Source organism: Phacochoerus africanus, chromosome 3 (assembly GCF_016906955.1).
Source record: "Phacochoerus africanus isolate WHEZ1 chromosome 3, ROS_Pafr_v1, whole genome shotgun sequence".
Classification (NCBI taxonomy): domain Eukaryota; kingdom Metazoa; phylum Chordata; class Mammalia; order Artiodactyla; family Suidae; genus Phacochoerus; species Phacochoerus africanus.
The window spans coordinates 26,789,249-26,805,730 of record NC_062546.1 but is presented as its reverse complement, the minus strand read 5'-3'; the positions used below and the strand labels follow the sequence as shown (position 1 = coordinate 26,805,730).

The 16,482-nt window shown below is 50.3% G+C and overlaps 1 protein-coding gene across 1 annotated transcript in view; it reads left to right on the top strand.

Annotated features, from left to right (window-relative positions):
* The first annotated feature begins 1,781 nt into the window (after nucleotides 1-1,781).
* The window catches only part of EFCAB8 (EF-hand calcium binding domain 8), a 55,702-nt gene continuing 41,001 nt past the window's right edge, over nucleotides 1,782-16,482 (top strand). Inside the window, exons 1-4 of the mRNA XM_047771317.1 lie at nucleotides 1,782-3,630; nucleotides 6,683-6,851; nucleotides 14,173-14,291; nucleotides 15,695-15,798. Of these exons, the coding sequence (XP_047627273.1) occupies nucleotides 3,451-3,630; nucleotides 6,683-6,851; nucleotides 14,173-14,291; nucleotides 15,695-15,798 (572 nt within the window). The 5' untranslated portion in view covers nucleotides 1,782-3,450. The remainder of the gene's footprint in view (nucleotides 3,631-6,682; nucleotides 6,852-14,172; nucleotides 14,292-15,694; nucleotides 15,799-16,482) is intronic.

Here is a 16,482-nt window from a genome sequence, read left to right as displayed (position 1 = left end):
AAGGCCAGGAATCGAACCTGCAACCTCATGGTTCCTTGTTGGATTAGTTTCCACTGTGCCATGAAGGGAACTCCAGGTGAGGTTAACTTTAGTCACTTGTTAACCAAGACTTAAAGGCAAAACAAAATATACTTGTTTTCGGCACATGTGCGCATGCTTCCCTACTTACTATGTGATGATAATTCATCCTTTTTGTTAGTGTAAAGTTTTTGGATCCCTATTTTTTTTCTTTTTTGGCCGCCCCGTGGCATATGGAGTTCCCTGGCCAGGGATCAGATCTGAGCTGCAGTTTCATCCTAAGCCGCAGCTGCACCAATGCAGGATTCTTAACCCACTGTGCCAGTCTGGGAATTGAACCCATGTTCCAGAGCTCCCAAGATGCTGCAGATCTTGTTAGGCCACAGCAGGAACTCCTGGATCCCTTTATTCTTGGCCCATCTTTTTAGACCCAACTCCCCAGAATCTGTATCAAATACCCTAAGTGTTTGTACTCATGATTTTATTTGTACTGACAATAGTACCCTGTAGACCCAGGAAGGAAGGGCCCCTGCCCAGGGCTGAGCTTCAGAGCACCCCACCCTGTCCCTCTGGCCATGTCCCTCTCCACCAGATGAGGTAGGTCCAAGAGGCTGAGGGGAATGGCCACTCTGGCCCCGTCAGTGTGCTGCCCTCCCACCCCTACCGCCGCCCTAGTACTGGAATTCCTTGTCCAGATCACTTTGAACCTGATTCAAGTGTCTTTGGGGCCTATTCCCCAGGGCATCATTTTTGAGGGCAGTCCTGCCTAGGCTTGCAGTGCCCATGGATTAGTGGAGGTGTGGGGGGTGGTGCAGCCTGGGTGACGGGCTGGGTTGTCCATCCATGTGCCACCATCCATAAGCCCCTTCAGCAGGACAAAGACGGCTGTGGGGGTGGGCTCTCACGCTACCAAGTACTGTCACTGAGCTGAGGAATTCAAGAGTTCTAACTATGAATCTGGCCTTCCAGGTTGTTATGAATGTGTTTGTGAAGGTAGGAGAATAGAATGTATTTTATTTATTAGAATATTGATTTTTAAACATTGTAAGTAATGATTTACTATGTGAACCAGTATTTGTTCTTTTGCCCTCAGCCCCATAACTATTAAGGATAGTCCTGTTTACAGATGTGTTTGTGTATGTGTTCACATATGTTCTTTTATTTTTTTATTATTATTATATTTTTTTGCTTTTCATGGCTGCACTCGAGACACATGGAAGTTCCCAGGCTAGGGGTTGAATCGGAGCTACAGCTGCTGGCCTACACCAACCACAGCCACATCAACGCCAGATCCGAGCTGCATTTGTGACCTACACCACAGCTCACGGCAGTGCCGGATCCTTAACCCACTGAGCAAGACCAGGGATTGAACCCGAAACCTCATGGTCCCTAGTTGGATTTGTTTCCACTGTGCCACAGCAGGAACTCCTGTTCTTTTATTTTTTATTTTTAGGGCTAAATCTACAGCATATGGAAGTTCCCAGGCTAGGGGTCTAATCGGAACTACAACTCTCAACCTATGCCATAGCCACAGGCACACTAGATCCGAGCTGCATCTGCAGCCTACACCACAGCTCACAGGAATGCCAGATCCTTAACCCATTGAATGGGGGGCCAGGGATCGAACCCAAGTCCTCAGGAATACTGGTTGAGTTCGTTTCTGCTGAGCCACAAGGGGAACTCCCACGTGTTCTTATGTATATATATAAGCACATACCTATTTGTCATTCTTTTATAAAAAATTGGCATCATACTGTGTCCTCTTCATAGGATCTCACGAAAGTCCCTCCTAGTCATCTGAAGGTCAGGCGCATCCTTTTGATTGCTTGGGTAGCGTTTTGAGTGCAGGTGAACTGATTTATTCAATCATTCCTCTGCTGATAGTCACCCACTTTAGCTGCAGCAACGATTCTTGTAGAATGGTCTTTCACAGGTGAATAAATTGCTACCCACCATTCACTGCCTTGAAATCTTAAAGATTGCCTTTTCTGAATTAAAAAAAAAAACAACAGAGAAATGCATGCTTTTAGACTATAGAAACCCTAATCTCACTTGCCAGAAATAACTGCCATTACATTTAGAGTCTATTTTTCCAGGCTCCCTTTCCATGTGTGTGCCAGCGTATACATGCATATATCCTTAACAGAAATGGGCTTAGAATACACCTCTGCAGCTTTCTCAGAGGTGACCTTTAATTGCTGATGACGTTTAATTGCTGTGTTTTCTGGCCTTCATTTCTCATCATGGCTCACTCTGGAGCACCCTAGTCTTCCTGCTCACTCATCCTGTCTTGTGTGTGTTTCTTCTCCTTTCTCTATCTCTTACATGTAGCTGCTCCTCAAATTTCAGTCCCCCTATTTCCAAGTATTTGTTTTTCTAGTTGGACAGCCCAGGATCACATGGGTTAAGCCTTTTCCCTCGTTTCTCCCTTTTCTGGAAATGTTTCTGGCCTTTCCCTCAGTTACCCTGGCTCCTGGCTTCCAAGTCTCCTTTCCTTTGGTTCTTCTTTCTCCTTTGGTCTTTACATTTGAGCTGTCACCAAGACAGGTTCGGTTAGGACACCATTGGTCAGTCTTCAGTCTTCTTCCTCCTCTCTCCTCCTCCTCTCTCATGCTGATGAGTTTTCACAATTGCCCTTCATCCTGTTCAGCCTCCCTGGCGGAGGTGTTTAAGATTCTGCATTCTGCTTCCATTTTTCTTTCCTTTTTCCTCTTCTACTATTCCTCCAATCTCCTCACATCCCCCCCTCCTTCCCACCAAGGAGCACTTTGTCAAGCCAAGCTCTGTTCCCTGAGCCTGTCGGGGCTTGACTCTTTCCTGGCCATTCCCGTGCCATCTTAGTGTGCCCTCTCGATTCCTGCTGGTGGGGCTTGCTGATGAGGTGGATTGATGCCCCAGGGATCCTAAGAGAACACTGTCTTCCATCCTATGGAGGGGCCACTGACCCAGTGGAAGTGTGCCCTCTGTGTTCTCAGAACAGAGTTCCACGGGCTGGACTTCTGAGCACTCCCACCTGATTCCACATGGCCGCGAGGAGAGTTCTGTCAGCGCTGCCAAAGAGGTCCTGCCTCCAAGGCCATCAAGGGCAGGTGGGATGCCTGCAGTGGAAAGACAGGGGCCCGCCTGCCCCACCTCTGGGGTTTGTGTTTGACCCTTTGGAAATATGCTTGTCCTGGACCATTTTTCCCTAATCTGTAAATTGCGATTGGATCCCTACTTGGCCTCCTAAGCCTTTTTCTACTTCCAGACAAAGGGCGACTTCCTTTAGGAAGCCTCTGTCATTAAGCCAGGAGTGTGGTAACTTGGCAAGCCCAGGGCATCAGTAGGACAGCTCTTCCTATCAGAGGAAAGAAGGCGTAAGTGCTGAAAATCTCCCTGTTGGAGGAGGCCTTGTGGAAAGAAGGGTACTCATCAGATGTGGGCAGGGGGTCCATGAGCACAGGGCAGCCACTCTTTGCTTCGACCCTGACTTTTCCGCTCTCTTGTGACCCAGCTAGGTCAGCTTCCCACATGGTCCTCACAAAGACTGGAGTTAAAGTGACTATGATTCCCTATTCTAGGTCAAGACCAATGTCTTCCGAGGATGCAAGAGAGAGCCCTCCATCTCAAAAGGTAAGAAAACCATCAGAGTTGATAACAGGAGGGGGCATTCCAGAGCCACCAGACATTGCTCATGAGCATCGAAGCCTTTCAGTTCTGAGGCTGGACACCAGGGCTTGCAAGCTTAGATATCTACAAAGCAACTTCAGTCTAAGCTGCGGGAGGCTGGGTTTCCCTTTTAAAGCACTGCATGGGCCACATGCAACAAGTCTGAGGCCACCAATTTGCAGTCTCTACATGGGCTGTACTTAATTTTATCCAGCCACGTTGTGATAATGGTGGGGTGAGCTTGTATCAGTGATCCTCAAGCCACAAAAGTATTTAGTGTCCATTATGTGCATGAGGCTGGGGAATGTAGAGATAATTAGATTAAATTAATAGGAATTTTAAATACCCTGGCCTTCAAAGAGCTCAACATGAGCAAATAGGAGCAATCATTGATTGTATAACTGTAATCTGCTGGGGCTTCACATATGTTCAGGTGCTGTCTTGTCTCACTCCAATCTTGGAAGCTGGGTACTGGGGAGAGATTTTGCAGATAAGGGAACTTGTGGCTCAGAGAAGTGATGTGATATGCCCATGACAAATTAGCTTGGAAGTAGGGAGTGAGGCAAAATTCTAGCCCAGAGGTTCTAGGACTCTACAGTGGTGTGTTGCCCATTACACCTCCTGTCTGCGTGGGTGGACGGACACACACAGGTGTCATGCATGCATGGCACATAGGAACAAAGTTCAGGAGCATGGAGGTGGCAGTGATAGCTCTCACTTGAAAGTTATTCCTTGGAGGAAGTGTCATCTGAGCTAGACTTTGAAGAACTGGTGGGAGTTCACCTCTGGGGGTGGTGGTCTGAGTTGCATAGAGGAAACAGCGTGGGTAGAAGTGGGACACTTGCTATGTTTGTGGGGTGCTGGAGTGCAGTCAGTGTGCCTGGATCGTGGTGTATGCATTGAAACTAGAAAGACGTGGAGTTCCCGTTGCAGCTCAGTGGGTTTAAGAACCTGACATAGTGTCCGTGAGGATGCTGGCCTTGATCAGTAGGTTAAGGATCCAGTGTTGCTGTAAGCCGAGGTGTATATCGCAAATTCGGCTCAGATCCAGCATTGTTGTGGCTGTGGCATAGGCCAACAGCTGCAGCTCCGATTTGACCCCTAGCCTGGGAATTTTCTTATGCTGCTGGTGTGGCCATTAAAAAAAAAAAAGAAAAAAAAAGAGAGAGAAAGAAAAGAAACTAGAAAGACAGGTCAAGGCTGCATTGCAAAGGCTTTGAATGCTACACTCAGGAGTCGGGCGGAGGGGTCAGGGTGTTGCCTGGATAGTGTGAGCTGGGGTAGTCGTTATTAAATTTGTCTTCCAGGAGTTCCCGTCGTGGCTCAGTGGTTAACGAATCCTACTAGGAACCATGAGATTGCGGGTTTGATCCCCTGGCCTTGCTCAGTGGGTTAAGGATCTGGCGTTGCTGTGAGCTGTGGTGTAGGTCGCAGACACGGCTCGGATGCTGCGTTGCTTTGGCTCTGGTGTAGGCCAGCAGCTGCAGCTCTGATTTGACCCCTAGCCTGGGAATCTCCATATGCTGTGGGAGCAGCCCTAAAAAGACAAAAAGACAAAAAACAAAACAAAACAAAACAACAACAAAACCCAAAAAACCAAAAAAAACAAATTCGTCTTCCAGAAAGGTGATTGGTGATAGTATTGAGAGGTAGATGAGAAGGGAAGGCCAAACTCTGGGCCCACTTGGGGAAGGTCATTGAAGGTCATTGTATTTGTACCAGCAAGCGGCTGGTGTTTAGGGTGGGGCAGGGATGTGGGAGAGGAGGGTTTAGATGTAGGAGATGGATCATAGGAGGCACATAGGAGGCATTCTGCAAGGGAAGCAGAGGGAAGATGGGGCTGAGATTTCTAATCTGAGGACCTGCATGGCTGGTGAGAGCATTAACTAGCCCATCTGTTTGGCTCCATGAGGGCAGGTCTTGACTCTGTCCACTGGTGTATCCACAGTGCCTGGCACTCAACCACTGTGGGTGGACCTTGAGTGAGGGAAGAAGGTTCACAGGAGGATGGGCGTGGCGTTTGCTGTGGTTCGGGTGGGGAGAAGGAGCGAACCAACCTCAACTTGTCCTCTGACTTTTTTTTTTTTTTTTTTGTCTTTTAAGGCCACAACCACAGCATATGGAGGTTCCCAGGCTAGGGGTTGAATCGGAGCTCTAGCTGCTGACCTATTCCACAGCCACAGCCACGCCAGGTCTGAGTTGCATCTGCAACCTACAACACAGCTCATGGCAGCAACAGATCCTTAACCCACTGATCAAGGTCAGGGATCGAACCTGCATCTTCATGGATACTAGTCAGGTTCTTAACCTACTGAGCCATGACAGGAATGCCTCTTCTGACTTTTTGAACTCAAGTCTTCCTGACTTGTCCAAGGCCCAAAGCAGTGCATTTCAGTGGGCAGCACTCATTGGTTATCACATAGTTCACCCTGGTCTTTCGGGGGAGGCAGTCTTTGATGATCTGAACCTTTAGTGACCTGAATCATGGTGCTACGTGTCAAGAGGAAGTGTTGCGGACTGGGGCGGGGAAGGCTAAGTGTGGGATGTGGGCAGGTGAGCAGGAGAGCCCCCAGAGGAGGGGATGGCATGAACTTGGGTGTGTGCATGTGACCTGAGCTGACCCGGGGGCTCTGCACTGGTCAGGACAAAAATCACATTGGCTGGGGAAGATGGAGCTGCATCCTTTGGGGTCTTTAATTCTGACCATTGAAGATTTGAAACTATATGGTTACTGGACTGAAGCACTTTATAAATTAGAGTCCTGTGATGTGTGCAGTGGGAACTTGGCTGTGTCTGCTAACGTTGCCGAGCCTGTAAAAGCAGAACAATGGTTAACTCCCCAGAGTCAGGAGAAGCAGTCTAGATCTTCCTTAGTCTTCCTAGGCCTGAAAGGACTTAACACTTACCTGCATCAGTAAGTGACACACCATAACGCTACAACGAGATGTGCTTAAAATGTTCAGCTCTGGAAATCAGACCTCTCGGTACGTGGTTTTGGCAGTCATCTTTGTTCCAGGTGTCCTCTGCAGGTGGATTCTGGAAGAACAAGGAGGTTCTTAGCTCCCAGACCCCATCCGCCTCCCTTAGCCAGACCTCCGACTTCCAACACGAGTCTCTGCTGTTCACCAAGCCACACTTGGCTGAGATGGAGAAAATCTTTCAGAGTGAAGTCAACTCGACTGGAGGTGAGGTGATGTCGTGCGCTCAGTCTCTGGCTTGGGCACAGGGTGGGACCCGGGTACCTGGGGTGGGTGTGGGGTACAGACTCGGCATACATTTTTGCATCTAGTATCTCCTTTAAAACTTTTTATCGTAAATATGATGTAGATATTGTAAGCCTACTGGAGGCCATTTGGTCTTTGTCTATTTTTTAAAAATTTTTTTAGGGCTGCACCTGTGGCACATGGAAGCTTCCAGGCTAGGGGTTGAATTCGAGCTACAGCTGCTGGCCTATACCACAGCCACAACAATGCCAGATCCGAGCCATGTCTGTGCCCTACACCACATCTCACAGCAGTGCTGGATCTTTTTTTTTTTTTTTGTCTTTTTATCTTTTCTAGGGCTGCACCTGTAGCATATGGAGGTTCCCAGGCTAATAGGAGCTGTAGCCACCAGCCTATGCCAGAGCCACAGCAACCTACACCACAGCTCATGGCAACGCCAGATCCTTAATCCACTGAACAAAGCCAGGGACCGAACCCGCAACCTCATGGTTCCTAGTCAAATTCGTTAAGCACTGCGCCACGACGGGAACTCCAGTGCTGGATCTTTAACCCACTGAGCTGGTCCAGGGATCCAACCCTCATTCTCATGGATACTAGTAGGTTCATTACCACTGAGCCACAAGGGGAACTCCCTGGAGGCTATTTGGGACTAGGAGAAAAAAGCCCTAATCTGAACACTTGAGTGTCCACTCGCAGCATTTCAGTATGTTTTCTTCCAAACAGATTCATATGTGCGGTTTGTTATCTATTGCTCTGTAACAATATTCTCACAGAATTAGTGGCTTAAACCAACACATATTTATAATCTCACTGTTTCAATGGATCAGAAGTCTGGACTCAGGGTCTCACTAGGCTGCAGTTAAGGTGTCAGCTGGGGATGCAGGACCATCTGAGGCTTGGCTGGGAAGGAGCCACTTCTAAGTGCACTCAGGTTGTTGGAAGATTTCATTTCCTCGAAGCTGCAGGACTGAGGGCTTTCGTTTCTTCCTGGCTCTGAGGGGGCGACTGTCTCTAGCTCCTGGTGCTGCCCAGTTCCTGGCCGTGTGGGACTCACCACCATGGCTGATCTCAGGGTTTGAGCCAGCCAGGGAGATAGAAACACAGCAAGATGTGTGCTACAATCTTATAACCTCACACACACCGTGCACCCTGTCACAGCTTTGCTGTATCTTGTTGGTCACAAGCCAGTCACAGGTTCTGCCATATTCAAGGGGAGGGGATCACATGAGCCCTAGGAGGTGGACATCGCAGGGCCGCCTTTAGCCTCTCCGCCCCAGGCGTCTGTGTGTGTTTTCACACGCCTGTAAGTGTACTCTACATGTAATTTCAGGCCTTTCTTTTTCTCTTAATGTTATTAATTCCTTAAAGATTTTTTCCTATTGCCATGTGGTCTTCTGATCCCTCATTACCAATGAATGCAAGTGTGCTGATTAAACCATTTCTCTAAAGGGAACACTTAGGTTTTACTGAGTTTGAATAACATACATCCTTTGTGCATCAAACTTTTTTTTTTTCTTTAGAGCTTGATTTTTCCCCTTGGGGTGGTACATATAAAGTTAAATTATTACTCCTATTGGAATACCTAAAGACACTTTTATTTCTATCCCCTAGACCCTGAGCGCCGACACTGCTACCGTGGCAACTTGCCCCATCAGTTTGAGCTTTATAGCCACACTGTCATGTGGGCAGAAAAGGGTGAAAAATGGCCAGGTTACAAAGAGCAAAGTGAGGCCGGGGAGGGACTGTTTCTGTCTGACCTGAAACCGAGAGGGTCACCAGAGTTCTATGGAGGTTGGTATTTGGCAGCCAGGAGGTGCCACCACAGTGTCTTGGAAGACCCGACGGTCCCTGCCTTGGCCACGATGATTTCTAGTGTGTTTGCGTTTTGTTCTGAATAGTTAATACATCCCCACAGTTCAAAATTCAGAAGGGGCCTTTATCTCTCCCCTCTCCCTCTTTTCGAAGCAGACCACAATGTGGTATTTTTACAATGGTGCATTATGGACATTAAAAAAAAAATCAGAAAGCGCCTTTCTCATGATACGTGTCCTTGGAGTACAGAGAAAATGCTTCCCTGAACCGGACGGTGCTGCCCGGTTCCAGCACATCTGTCCCCTCTGGCGGTTACTGCTTTCAGTTTCCTGTGACCCTCAAAAACGCAGAGGGCATATAGTCACTTCCCCTTCGTTTTTATGTGCACTTCTGGCTGCCTGCCTGTTCTCCTCCTTGATTTTTTTTTTTCTTCTTGCTGCTTTATTGAGGTATAATTGACTACTCTGCCTTTTTTTTTTTTTTGGTTTTTTACGTCTGCACCTGCAGCATATGAAAGTTTCTAGGCTAGGGGTTGAATCAGAGTTGCAACTGCCAGCCTACACCACAGCCACAACAACACAGGATCTGAGCTGCATCTTTGATCTACACCACTGCTCACAGCAATTCCAGATTTCTGACACACTGAGTGAGGCCAGGGATCAAACCCACATCCTCATGAGTACTAGTTGGATTTGTTTCCGATGCATCACAATGGGAATTCCACTCCTTGCTTTTTCAAAAAAATATTTTTTTTAGCAAGTTCCCCCCCCTTGCTTTTTATCTAGCATGTCTTGAAATCTTCCTATCAACGTCAAAAGAGTTTCTTCATTAAAACAAAACACTTGCTGCGGTTTTAAATGGAGGAAAGGAAAACTCTCCTTTAGTTGATGGAGGGTAGAGAAAAATAGCATCCTTTCTTTCTTTCAGAAGTCTGTAAAAGAGGTGGATTCTGAGTATGGGCTTGATGCCATCTCTCCAGAAACCTGAGCACTTGGGTCTACCTTTGAGGGAAAAGGGGAGATTCGGGGTTCTCCTCCATGTTCTGCAAGTTCCTTTTTTGTGCCGCAGTGTTTTTTTAGGCTTGAAAGTGGAAGCCTGCCTAGGGGAGGTTGCAAACTGCTGGGGGGCATGGGAAAACCACTGAGCTGGGGGCCCTGCAGCCCAGCCTGCAGCCAAGTGGATGTGAGTAGCATATATGCTGAGCTCCCCCTCTCCCCAGCAGCCACTTATGCTAACACACATTTTTACCAAGCTCTGCCTGGCCTTATGGGCCACAAAGGCCTCTGTCGGATTTTATTCAGTTCTCCTGGAGCTGCAGGGGTCCAGACTGTCCACGTGAGGCGAATGGGGCCTCTGCTCAGTTAGGCATCCACAGCGGTCCCCGGCAGAACGGCCCTCTTCTGCTACCAAGGCCCGCGCTGGCTTGGGCACCTCCACTGTACGTGGCGTAGCACCTCCAATGCCCTAGAAGATGCAGGGAGGCCCCTTCCGGTCAGAGCAGGGGTATGAGCCCGCCAGGCAACACCATCTCATCCTTGTCCTGACCTGATGGGCAGAGTTCTGCCAAGGCTGGGTACACCCTCCTGGCAAGCATGGGAGCAGGTGCTTATTTTCCCTGGAGGGCAGAGTAGAGTCTAGGAAACAACATTTTTCTTAAATATTTAAAAAATGCTTGTAGGTATATAAAAACTAGAGGTAAATAATCCATTCTCTTACCTCTTGGCATTACCAAGAAAGGAAGAGAAAGGGGTGGAGGCTGGGGAGCACTTGGCACTGGAAGTGTGTGTAGGTAGAAAATTCACCTGGCACCGAGAGGTGCCCTCCCCCTTCCTCTTCCCCCCTCCCCCTCCCCTTCCCTCCTCCCCTTCCCTCTGCTCTCTTCCCCTTCTCCCTCTCCCCCTCCCCCTTCCCCTCTTCTCCCTCCCTCCTCCTCTCTCCTCTTCCGCTCTTTCCCTTCCCCCTTCCTCTTCCCCTCTCCTCCTCCCCTCTTTTCCCCCTTCCCCCCACCTCCTGCCCCCTCTTCCCTTCTCCTCTTCCCCCTCCCCCCTTCCCCCCTTCCTCCTCTTCCTCCTCCACTCTCTCCCCACCCCCTCCCTCTTCTCCAGAGGAGGCTGTCTTTGACCTGCCTAGAGAAGGGGAAGTTGGAGTTCCCCAGAAGATGGGGAGGAGGGTAGGTCCAGGCAGGGCCTAACATAGGAGAGGTGATGCTGGGCTAGAGGGAGGGCAAGGCTGGAAGGGAGGCAGCCCTGGGGGGAGGTCGGTGCACCTGAACTCTGGCAGTGGGGCTAACGGGGAGGCGACACATCTAGACCTGTTTGAGAGAGGTGAGGATCATGGTGGCTGGGAGGCCAGGTTGGATGTGGGAGGCCGGGAGTGGTTTGAAAGAGCCCAGCTTGTCCTGTGGCAGCCCTGCATAGGGTGGAGGTTATAACAGAGGAGAAAGCCTTCTGGTTCCAAATGCCTGCCGCTCCACTGTGTGTCCTCGGGCAAGCCCAGTGCCTCTTGTGCCTCTGTGCACTCATGTGCAAGATGGGGAGAAGGACAGCGCCTCTCTCTAGGGCCTCGGTGGTACATCCTGGGTGACAGGTGGAGGTAATGCCATTAGTGCAGATGACAAACAGAGGAAAGGGGAGCGAGTTTGGGGCTAAAGGTAATAAACTGGATTTTAAACATGTTGGGTTGAAGGGGCCAGGGAGACACTTGGAAATGGGGTCATGGAGGGAAATTCTCTCCTGAGATGTAGAGATGGGTGAAGAGATGAGGTCATTCAAGGAGAGTGTCCAGAAGAAAAGAAAGGGACAGTGATAAGAAGAGCTGAGGCTGACAACCAGTGACAGGACAGAGCAGGTGACAGAGCCTGGGGGAGGCCCGACTGGTTGGTGCGGCCGCCCAGAAAGCGCTTCCTGCCTGATCCTAGGGAATGTAGTGAAATTTTCACTTTTGGGCTTTGAGAGCTGTTAATGAACCATTTGGTGTGAGAAGGATGAGCGCTTGCTTTATTATTATTATTATTACTATTTGTCTTTAGGGCTGCACCTGGGGCGTAAGGAAGTTCCCAGGCTAGGGGTCGAATCGGAGCCTCAGCCACTGTCCTACACCACAGCTCACGGCAACACCAGCTTCCGGACCCACTGATCAAGGCCAGGGATCAAACCCGCATCCTCAAGGATTCTGAACCCACTGTGCCACGACGGGAACTCCTGAGTGCTTGCTTTTAGAGGCAGTGAGCAGGGGACCTGACTGGCCTCCACAGTGTACAGAACACCTTTGTGTCTATTCTCTTGTTATATTAAAGATTTTTTTTAGTGAGCTGTTTATAAGAAGAAGAAGATTAGAATAACATGGCTGTGAACAATGCATGTAGAGTCCTAAGCGCTGATGAAAGGACTCTCCCTGGAGTGCTGTCAAGAGGAGTTTGTTCACTAAACCAACACAAAGACTCTTTGACTCCCAGCTCTTTCTTGAGGGGACAGCTCTGTGCTCGGGGACTGTCTCCTGACATCCGTCTCATACACGGAAGGGCCGCTACGGGTCACTCCAACATGTATAGCTCCCCTTAGATGAGCGAGACAGATTCTTCTTTCAGCAGAGCAGCTCTGGTTCAGGCTTCCATTTGCTCCCCCATCTGCCAGTAAATGCTGACAGTGGCCTCTGTGGTGCTGTAGCACTGTGCTAGGTGTTTTAGGAGGAGGACAGAGGAGGCTAAGAGCATGACCTCTAGAGCCAGATTGCTGGGGGCCACCACTCACCAGCCCTGTGACCTTGGGCATGTGACCCCACCTCCGTATGTCGGTTCCCTCGCAAGCACCCCCACCCCCATTAGGTGGTCAGTATGAATAAACGAAGGTGACCCTGGAACCCAGCCATTGCTTTCACGTCCCAGTGCCAGCAGAAACCCTCAGGGAACAAACATTTGCTACATGCTGGGGACCTGGTCACAGAGAGAACAGCCTCAGACATGCCTTCCCGGAGCTCATGGCCAGGGTGCTAACGAGGAAGGTTGCAGGGCAGCCTCCTTAGAGCATCCTGGGAAGGCTTCCCTGTGAAGGAGCTGGCAGGTGCAAAGGCCTTGAGGTGGCAGGTTGAGAGGCTGGGTGGGGCCGTAGGGACTGGAGCGGAGAATGAAGGGGATGGCGGTGGGAGGTGAGGTCCGGGAGAAACCCCACGTGCACGGCCTTCGGGCTGCGGTGAGAGTTCCAAATATGGTAGGGGCTTTTAGAAACACTTTTTAAAGACTGTGATTATTTTATTTTTGCTGTTTAGGGCTGAACCTGCAGCACATGGAAGTTCTCAGACTAGGGGTTGAATCGGAGCTGCAGCTGCTGGCCTATACCACAATGCGGGACACAAGCCATGTCTGTGACCTGCACCACAGCTCACGGCAACACTGGATCCTTAACCCACTGAGCGAGGCCAAGGATCAAACCTGCGTCCTCATGGATACTAGTCTGGTTTGTAACCCGCTGAACCACAATGGGAACTCCAAGACTGTGATTATTTTTGGAAAATCTTGACAGGGGTTATTGACCCATTTGCAGACAGATTCTCTTGTAGCCACAAAACCCAGCAAGGGGAGAAACATTTTATCCCTGCCTCTCTGCCTCTCCCCTCCCATCTTTCCCTCCAGCCCAAGTTTGTATTTTTTTTTTTTTTTTTGGGCCATGCCCACAGCATGCAGAGGTTCCTGGGCCAGGGATGGAATTCCAGCCACAGCAGTAACAATGCTGAATCCTTAACCACTAGGCCGCCAGGGAACTCACCAAGTTTGTATTTTAATTGGTTCTAAAAGATGTATTTCACCTCTCCCTCTAGGGTTTTGAACTTATTTATGTCTCTTTGTTGCCACTGTTAACTTAGTTTTTCTTTTTTCTGTCTTTATGGTTTTTATTTTATTTATTTATTTATTTATTTATTTATTTTGTCTTTTTGCTATTTCTTGGGCCGCTCCTGTGGCATATGGAGGTTCCCAGGCTAGGGGTCCAATCGGAGCTGTAGCCACCAGCCTACACCAGAGCCAGAGCAACGCAGGATCCGAGCTGCGTCAGCGACCTACACCACAGCTCACGGCAACGCCGGATCCTTAACCCACTGAGCAAGGGCAGGGACCGAACCCGCAACCTCATGGTTCCTAGTCGGATTCGTTAACCACTGCGCCACGACGGGAACTCCCCATCTTTATGGTTTTTAAAATTCATTTATCTTTGAATTTTCATCTGTTTTCTGTGCTTCAATGCCTGGTCTGCCCTATTTGCTCAGGAATGGGATGGGCCAACACTGCGCCCTCCTGTGGTAGGTGTGCAGCAGGTATTTGTGGGTGATGGGGTGTTGAACAGATGAGATGTAAATGGTAACCCAGCAACGTGTTCCTCCTCGGGGCCCCCTCAGCATCCAGACACCCAAGAACACTGTAGCAGTGGTGGGGCTGATGGACGTGTGTTGAAGGGGGCGATGTTCATTCTCTCTCTTGAAGCCCTGGACATGAAGGCTTTCATCAAGGCTGTGAAGAAGATTCTGAGCCATGTGACAGATGAGATGCTGGAGCTGCTGTTTTTGAAGGTGGACACAGACTGTAACGGCCTCGTGACCTGGGTGAGGAGGGCGCCCCTGCTGCCTCAGGTAGCTAGAGGGAGGCTGGAGGGTCCGGCCTTGGCTGGTCAGGGGAGCACATGGAGGGTGGAAGATGGGGCCCGTCGCAACACCAGAAAGCCTCCTGTGGATTCTGGGGGGCTTGCGGGGCAGAGAGGACACTTGGGGTCTTTGAGGAGGCCCTCCTGAGACACTTGTGAGTGGGCTCGTTGCATCTCCTTCCCCTCCCGGGGCCCAGGGGAGTGTATGACAAATGCCAGTGACCCTGCAGGTGACCCTGAGCACACAGCAAGGACTCCGCACCTGCCACGTGGCTCTCCTGCACACCAGCCTCCTGTTTGGCTGAGGGGATTCCAGCTGGTGCCACAAGCATCCTGTGGCCCTTTGTGGTCGCTCGAGGAGTGTTAAATTTAAAAAGTCAGGGTTTTAGAGAATATCAATAATGCTTTTTTCTTCTGATTTTAAATACTCTGCAATGAGCGTCTATAACATTTAAGAATATAGAAGAAGAGAGTAAAGTACAAAAAACCAGCCGGATGTATTGAGGTAGCAATTCTGACAGTGACAGCCAGCACTTACAGCAGGCATTGTGCTGAGCAGATTATATATGATTATACTTCAACCCCACAGGAATCCGATGGCGTAGGTGCTGGTAACCCACCTCTCTTTGACAGATTGGGGAACTGAGGCAACAGAGGAATAAACTGGCCCAGGGTTACAGAGCTAGTTAGCAGCCCAGCCAGTCCTCAGACCCGGGGATTTTGCCTCAAGAGCCCACGTGTTAACAGCTCTGTCCCACCTTCTCCTCAGCGTACACTCTGTTTTGTATGTGGTTTTCGCTTTCATTTCCCTTAATATTCTGTAACACACACGTTCCCAGCACTGTCATTTACACAGTGATCTTCCTTAATAACTCCCTGTTGTTACAGCTTCACATGGTGGCCCATCTCGGCCTTGGCCATGTTTTCGTGAGGTTGGTCAACAGGGACTAGAGTTGCCCTCGTGGCCTGACTTACCGGTCCTCCTGTGCTAGTGACTTGATAGAAGCGCTGGGGCAACTCACATATACTTAGACAGGCCACAGTCTTCTTATTCCTAAAGTGGGGTGAATGAGGAGATTCAGAGGCGATGCCAGATAGGGGGAGATGTGAGGAGTAGCTGGCATTACAGGAACGCCTTCAGGAGTGGGGGGGCTTCTGTGCTGTCTGCACACATGCTTGCAAAGAGGCCCCTTCACACCACCCAGAGCCAAGAACAGCTCTGGTGCTTGGCTGCTTCCCTTGGCCAGAGCTATGGGGGCTTCCAGGGCCCCTTGGGAGGGGCCAGGAGAGATGGGGAGGACACCAGAAGTCAGTGCTCAGGTGGCTCGACCAGCGCGCTCCCTGCTGATGTTCCCTCCGAGGCAGCAGGAGTACGTGGAGTACGTGATGCGCCACTTCCAGGGGAAGGAGAAGATGACGAGGAGCCAGGACCGCCTACGCTTCCACCTTCCCATGCAGATCATTCCCCTGTAAGGAGCCCCTCCCTGGATTGATGGGTGCTTCAGGACAAGGCGGGGGCTGGTCCTTCCTGGGGTCCCCTCCTAAGTTCCCTAGCCCCTTTGTCGGGCCACCGTGGGCCTGGCACCGGACCTGCAGCTTAGGGTCCTTTATCTCGTTTCAGCCTCACAGTCCCATAGGTGGGCGTGAGTATCAGGTAGGTGACTTGTCCCCATTTTACAGACAGGAAACTGAGGCTCAGAGAGGTCAGTGACAGTCGTGGGGCTGCTCTATTGGACCCTCCTGTCCACATTGGCAGCATGGTTGTGGCTCCTCTTTCCTGCTATGGCGAGTGCTGCGTGGGTCTCTGGTTTCATCCACAGGGCACTGGTGGCTCACAGGGCGGGAACAGGGCTTTCCTCTGAGGTGACGGGAGTGAGAGCCACCACAGGAGAAGAGAGATGGCCTCTCAAGCGGCCCCTCCCTGCCTTGGCCTCTGCCTGACCCTGCAGGCTTATTCCTCCCTGTGGCTCCTCCTCCTCTCTCTGTCTCTGTCCCCTGGCCCTGTCTGCCCCCGCCTCTCCAAACTCCCTGAGAATGAGGAACATTCTAATGGACCTGGCCTGCAGGTCCAGGCTTCTGAGCTGGGCTGTTGCAGGTCCCTGGCTTCCTTCCTGGAGCCCATAGTGGTTCAGGTACCAGATGCCCCATGCAGG